General features: G+C 37.8%; 2 protein-coding genes across 2 annotated transcripts; one reads left to right on the forward strand and one right to left on the reverse strand.

Annotated features, from left to right (window-relative positions):
* The first annotated feature begins 817 nt into the window (after nucleotides 1-817).
* On the forward strand, nucleotides 818-3,098 carry LOC120260732 (cyclin-B1-2-like). Its single transcript, XM_039268290.1, has 4 exons — nucleotides 818-981; nucleotides 1,063-1,163; nucleotides 2,631-2,728; nucleotides 2,848-3,098. Exons 1-4 carry the CDS (start codon nucleotides 862-864, stop codon nucleotides 2,946-2,948), a joined length of 420 nt encoding a protein of 139 aa, XP_039124224.1. The 5' UTR covers nucleotides 818-861; the 3' UTR covers nucleotides 2,949-3,098.
* Nucleotides 3,099-3,235: 137 nt separating this feature from the next.
* LOC120260160 (GTP-binding protein BRASSINAZOLE INSENSITIVE PALE GREEN 2, chloroplastic-like) lies at nucleotides 3,236-5,785 on the reverse strand (the record flags this gene model as incomplete). Its single annotated transcript, XM_039267602.1, has 3 exons — nucleotides 3,236-3,918; nucleotides 4,053-4,220; nucleotides 4,688-5,785. Coding segments are annotated over 3 exons (1,617 nt in total), but the record flags the coding sequence as incomplete, so codon positions are not given.
* Between the last annotated feature and the right edge of the window lie 1,356 nt (nucleotides 5,786-7,141).

A 7,141-nucleotide genomic window follows, 5' to 3' on the forward strand; every position in this document is an offset into this window, starting at 1 on the left:
TAAATATGTGAAAAATATCAAGTTAACTACAAATTAATCTTAGAGTAATCATGATTAATGAAAAAAAATCACATATAACAATAATACTTGCATATCAATTTAAAAATACAAAATAAAATGAATATCTAATTGATTTACTCTGATTATCATGGAAAACAAATGTAACACTAAACGATCCATACATTAATAACTATAGCATGTTGTTTTAGTATATCGTCCCAATTACCAACAACTCATTACTTAACGAAAAATGAGCTAATACATTATTATCAGGGTTGACTCATCAAACAACAATGGGAAAAAACCTCTCAAATCCAACTCATCTCCTGAAAACCCACCAGAAATCACTCTGTTCGACCTCAACCTTCCAGCTACCATGGATGACAATGTTGAACATACAAATGTTTCTGAAGCACATTTATAATGAAAATCATGAATGAAATGAAAAAAAAAAAAATTTATTTTGTACACTTTTATGTTGCTATGTGGAATGGACAATAAAAACTTGAACTTTTGCCCATATTTAATACATGAATAAACACTTGCAAATTAAATGTGTTTTTCAAAAAAAATTAATGAAACACTTCTAATAAACAACAATTATCAGCAAATAAAATATTAATTACATGTAAAGTTTTTCCCAAAAAAAAAAAAAATTATAGATAACCCGTAGCGTCAGCACGGGCTGGCCACACTAGTTTATATAAATTTCAAAGGGGTATATACACGAATTTGAGAGGAAACCGAGCAAAGGAGTTACTTGAAATTTTATTATTTTGAAGGGTAAATTTGTGAAAATGCTGGACAAATAAATAAACAAAATCGAAGAAGGCACCGGCGAAGAAGAGCGAAGAGCAAGAAATGGCGTCGAAGAGGATCACGCACGATGTAGTTGGAGGTCACGATGCACTTCGATTTGGCCTCGATGGCGTCAAAGGCGACATCGTTGGCGTTCACCCTCTCCAGTCTCTTCGCGAGAAGGTGATCCTTGACCCCTTCCTCTTTTCTCTGTCTATTTTTCGATTCTCGGAACCCTAACCCTAGAACTATGATGTGAATCAGATGAAGTTGGATTTGGAGGGGAAGAAGCGGTCGATTTTAGATCTCACATATGGTTCGGCCTTCAATCTCCGCAACGATTTCGAGCGCCAGATCCTTTCCCGGTTCGTATCCCTAATTCCCCATCAGCTATTCGTGTTTTCTAGCGTTTTCTAGCTTTTTGAATTGTTTTTGTTGGTTATTGGTGTTGTTCTTTAGCTTTTCGTGCTTTGTCAGTGTGAAAAATGAGAACTTGGTGATGTTATTGTTTTGGAATTCATGCAAGGCTATTACTTTGAGCCTAGTTTTGCATGTTGTTTTTGATTAATGGCTCTATTTTCTCTGTATAATGTTTCGAGTTTTCAACCATAGCTGTTTGTCAAAACTAGAAAGGATGAGGGAGTCATGAGCTAATATTTTTAGTTTCTAATTCTGGAAAGTCTTCAATCTCTTCATGGATTTTGTTAGCATTCTATCATGTTGAGAATCTTATACAGAATCCTGATGGAAATGGTAGTGGAAAATGATCAATTTAAAGTACAGTGGATGTAGAAGTGTGACTAGGGGCCATTTAACAACTACATAGAAAGGAGCTATAGGGTATATAGACCAACAAGCACTGTTTTTCATTGTAATGTTAATTTGTAGTTAATTTTCTTTTATGAATAGGCATATTATCAAATGAATGACATTCTTAACTGCCTTTCTAACTATTGCATATCTACTTCACCGAATATTTGCAGTAGGCAGGTGCTTCTATATGTGTAAGACAAATGTGTAAAAATTGGATTGCATGTGATAGTCAACTAGGATTCAGGAACTGTCTTGTTTGTTGAAAATTCATAGCTTTATGCAAGTTTCTGCATCCTATACCTATGGCCATGGTAGTCACAAAGAAACTATTATTACACTGTATGCATGGTTCATGCATGTTTCTTGTTTGTTTTACTAGAATTTGAGGTTGATTTAGTTTATTTGATTATAGTTCTCTAGTAAACTGTAAACCCTACTATACTGAAAATCATGAGTTCATATAACTATGGTTGAGATAATAGGATCACAAAAGGAAATTTCAACGACCGCATGTTGAGAACTTCTTGTTAAGAGCTACATTAAAGAGGTTTTGCTGGTACAAGGACCATATTTTACCACTGCAAAAGAGAGCAAACTTTTATCAATCTTACAGACTGTCAAAGAGAAAACATTGTTTCAACATATAGACATGATTGTTTTACTACTACAGATGATTATAAAATCTTACCTTTCAACTTTTATACTGTAATTTTCTTAGGCTTTTGTTCTGGAAGTTTGTAAAGTTTGGTTTTCCCTGTTCATGAATTATGAATTACCAAAGTTTGTTGATCGATAACTTCACCAAAGCACAATGATTGCAATATTGTGTGCATACATGTGACTGAATAGGCCATGTATCCTGATTGACAATTGGATTTTTCATTATATCCTGTTATTGGAATGTCAAATGCATCAACCACTCATTCTTGAGATCTTTTATGAGAACATTTAGATATGAATATTGTAATAAATTAAACTGGGTTAGACTTATTAGCATGCCATGGTGTTTTCTGTTTTAGATTCCAAAGGCCTCCAGGAGTGCTGCCATCCTCAATGCTTGGTTATGAAGCTCTAACCGGTGGTTTGGAGGATTTTGGTTTTGAAGATTACCTTAATGGTATAACCTTTCCCATTTATTCTTCTTTAGCTCATTCCTTTTTGAATGTCTTTAACATAATCCAAAGTTAATCTAAAAGTTCTTGCTTTTGTAATTTATTCTTCTATTTGCATTCATAGTGCCCCAAGACTCTGAGACTCATCGACCAGCGGAGATGCATCATGGCATGGAGGTTTGCCTTGGCCTGTCAAAGGGACCAGTTTGCCCTAGCCTGAACTAAGCCCTTAATGCACTTGCTATGTTGGGGTTCTACATTCTTCTTGTTTCAAACATGAAATGGATGCTTTTGTTCTGTGATTTACCAAATGAAACTTAGAACTTGGAACAGATTGAACTGAATTTAAATGCATGTTAAGATTGTTGCGTTTAAGCTATTGTTCTTTTCAGACAATAAACTTGTTTGCCAGATTTCATTAAGCATTGTCACACCAATATTCTATATGATACCTATCTGCCTTTACAGGTAACAAAAACCATTCGCTATGGACAAACTTTCAGCACCACCCTGCATTTATCTCTAATATAAATGGTAAACTTTTATTCAGTTCTAACTTCTAACAGGCGCAGCCGCTCTGAGTACAACATTAAGAGAGCACACAAGCGTTTTTTAAATGGTAAATAACACAACTATTTCATTATTGCTGTCCTACAACAACAAAAATACAGTACACAAACACATCAATTCAGAGAACAAGCTGAACTGATCAGCAGAACTCTGCGGAGGACAAAACTTCAAGGACATCCTGCTAAACAATAATATCTTCATTGCGCCATCACAGGCAAAGGAAGCTCAGGCCCTCTTCTCCAACAGCCCACAAAGAGATAGTTCTCCAAGTATGTTATATGCTAGTTTCTACAAGGGTATCTATCATCTCTTCTTTCCTCTTCTTTTTTTCTGCTTTACTCCTGCTCTGGTTACCAATGGCATCAGATATAGCCTTTGGTAGCAAAAACCCTGGCCTTTCAAGGAATTGCGCCCTATCAAGAACCAATGCCTCTCGCTCTGTTATCTCAACACCATCGAAGGTCCATAACATCACAATGGCCTCACCTTTTAATCCCAGAGAGAACCATCCCAGCCCAGAAGCTGCAATGTCTATGCTGTTCACATCCCAGCTGACCCCAGACACCTTTATTTCTCTTGGTTTCCATTCACCCAGTTCTGGAACTCGGTCCTGCCCAATGGGTGGCTGAACACCCAAACAATAGAAAAGTTCATTATGAAGAAAACAGTTTTAAAAGCGGTCCGTAGATGAAATTCTAAGGAGGGTGTCAGTTTATGTTCCTATATTACGTTTCTTTCAAATGTAAAAGTTCAGGGTACCTGCAACCTGATGCCCACATGATTTGTCTGTAACTCATCTGCATTTTCTGTTTTCCCCATATGAAGGGAAATATTGGGTGAAGCCCAAATTGTGACATAAATTGTGCTTACTGAGGTCTCAAGCACATCCAGTCTCATCAAACCACCAACATGGACAGTTTGCCCTGCCTGCATGGACACAAAAATCATACTTAGAGGTTAAAAATAGCTTTCTTCTTTAAATTTTTTGAAGCAGGTCTCAAATTAAGGACAGTTGTGTTTCATTTTTCTGCTAAGATGAGCTTATGGGCATAACAAAGAAGGGTGAAACATGAAATGTACGTAGACTGGTAAAACCTAGTTTTGAAACAATGCTAGAGAAACATTAGATTTGGATAACATGTCACGATCACATCAGAAAACTATACTTAGAAGAATCAAGTTAATTAGGCATTCCTGTGATGCTCTCATTACGGCAAAATAGTCTTGCTAGCCTCCAAATGATTAACATGAAAGTACACCAATTCACTAGTAATGCACCAGAATGAAGATAAAAGACCACTGATCCCAAACACTCTGGATGTTAACGCTAAATCATTCAGCTAAAAGAATTATACTACTATCAGCCTTAACATGAAAGGCAAGAATAAACATACCTTCATCCTATAACTTCGCGGTTTTAGCTCCTTCCTTATTTCAACCATCTTCTGCTCCTCTCTATTCAATCTCATTGTCATCAAGTTAGGCTGTAAAAGACCCGGAGTATCATACATCTTGGCCTTTGCTGGCAAAATTCCACCAATCCTCAATATACCCAATGTAGTCCCTGGCACTGCTGCCTCTGTGAGTCTAGTGATCTTCATCCCTTCTTTCTTGGCAAAAGTATTGATCAAAGTTGACTTTCCTGCATTCTGAGCCCCAATCACCCACACATTACCTCGGGGCCCTGCTGACTCCTTAATGAAAGCAAGCAAGTTCCTCACACCAAGATCCTTTCTTGCACTCACTAAGTACACACCATTGAGTTTAGGAGCTCCAGCAGCCTTTGCCCGGTTGCGAACCCACCTATCCAACCTCGCCGGAGATATCTGTGATGGAAGGAGATCAACCTTAGTCGCTACAAGCACAAGTTTTGGCAATTTGGAAAGCCTTGGGTTCTTCTTCCCGCCTTCCAATGCTCTGAACAAAGACTTCACTGCACGTTTAGGGAAAGAACCATCAAAGTCCACACAATCAACAACCACAACAACAAGGGGAGCCACAGTAGCAGGCTTCATCAGCCGAGTGGTAATAAACCGATCAAAATCAAAATCAGGTATCAAATTCTCAACATTTTGGTTCTTCACCTGCCCATAATTTCTCAATGAATGACAACGGGCACATACCAGGACACACTCCTCTGCTTCCCTTCTCTTCCTCTCCCTGGCCCTCCTCTTCTTCTCAGCTTTTGAGATCTTCTCCTTCTTCATCCTCTCCAGCGTATCCTCAGTGACATTCCCGTAGCCCACCCCAGCCGGAGCAAATCCATCAAGTTCTTTTGTCAACTTCTTCTCATCAATCTCAAATTCCCTGTCCCAATCCGAATCCCAATCAATCCCCTCAACCTTCTCTTCATCACCATCTACAAACCCTTCGATCACCGAATCAACATCGGAGACATCCTCCTCATCTTCCAATACATCATCTGAGTCGCAAAAGGGATAGTCCGCGTCAAGCAGAGATTTGGAGGAGGGTTTGATGAAGAATCCAGGAGATTAGGATCCCTCGTCCTGCATGAACACGCCACAGCCAGGGCAGACGAGGCGGGGCTCATCCTCGTCACGTCCCTCACTGAAAAGAGGTCTTAATGGGTTTGGCGAGAGAAGGGGAGCCATGAGAGGACAAGCAGGAGATAGGGGTATCGTCTTGATGAAAGGGAAGGGAAGAAAGAAGGGATAAGTTTAGGGAGGTTAGGGTTTTGGGCGGCCATTGATAAAAGCTTGGGAGTGATGAGAGTAGCAGGAGGGAAGAAGGATAGAGGCTTCCGCCATTAGACAAATGGGGATTGAGGCTGCGAGCTCGAACTTTAAACTCTTTGGTCTGATCCGTTCCGGGTCGATTTGGGCTGGCCCACTATTGGCTAGTCTTTCAAACCCACTAAGACTCCTAGTACATAATTGTAAGTATCTACTCGTATGTATAACATTATTCAAAAATTAATTTATTCTGTTACAATTTACAACAAAAAATTATCTGAAATGTAAAATATACATGATTTGTCCATACACGAAGTTTCAAGTGCTCAAAGATGTGTGCATATGTAAAGATATAAGTGACACTAAACCCATATCCATCATTAAAAGATAATAATTATTTCATTTGACAAAAGGTACATATGTATGAGAACTTTATAATTTTATAGAGGTATATAGATAAAATCTTTTTTTTTATATTTTCTTTTTGTACGTACATACATACATGCATACGCATCATGATTATAATTTTAACTGTTAATTAGCATATACAACCCCATAAAAGCATTTAAACCTTAATTAATATACACAGTCCATAACAAAAGTAAGAAATATAATTGCCCTAGGACCCTTTTTAGTAAACAAGGTAAAGAAGAAACTAACTGCTATTCTTCAAAACATTACAGAAAGATGCTCGCAATGCACAACTTTTCTTTTTGTAGAGTCAGGTCTCATAGTTGATTTGATAAAAGATGCTTAACAGAGCTAATGACTCGAAGTAAATGTACTTGGAAGTCTAAAATAGTGGCAGATTTTTCCCCTATCTGTACCTAGAAGGCTTGAAACAATGGTAAACCCATCACACAACTATCAATAGAATTGAACGTGGACTATAAGCTGTTCACAGACCTAAATAATGCAGCTACTAGAAGCCAGTATAATGGTAGTGCATTTTCTGATCAAACCTGGTAAAGGATAAGAATTGGGTTTATCAAAGCAACGAAAGCTTAATACAAAGCAAAGGTACAATAAATGCAGTCTGATTGTAGTGGCAGAAACATACTCATGACATGATTTGGGAAAAATACATACAGAGGATGATCCTCTCATCTTCATCAACTTGAACTTCTTTCCTGTTAATAAGAAGACAAATACCAT

This window comes from Dioscorea cayenensis, chromosome 5 (assembly GCF_009730915.1).
Source record: "Dioscorea cayenensis subsp. rotundata cultivar TDr96_F1 chromosome 5, TDr96_F1_v2_PseudoChromosome.rev07_lg8_w22 25.fasta, whole genome shotgun sequence".
NCBI lineage: Eukaryota > Viridiplantae > Streptophyta > Magnoliopsida > Dioscoreales > Dioscoreaceae > Dioscorea > Dioscorea cayenensis.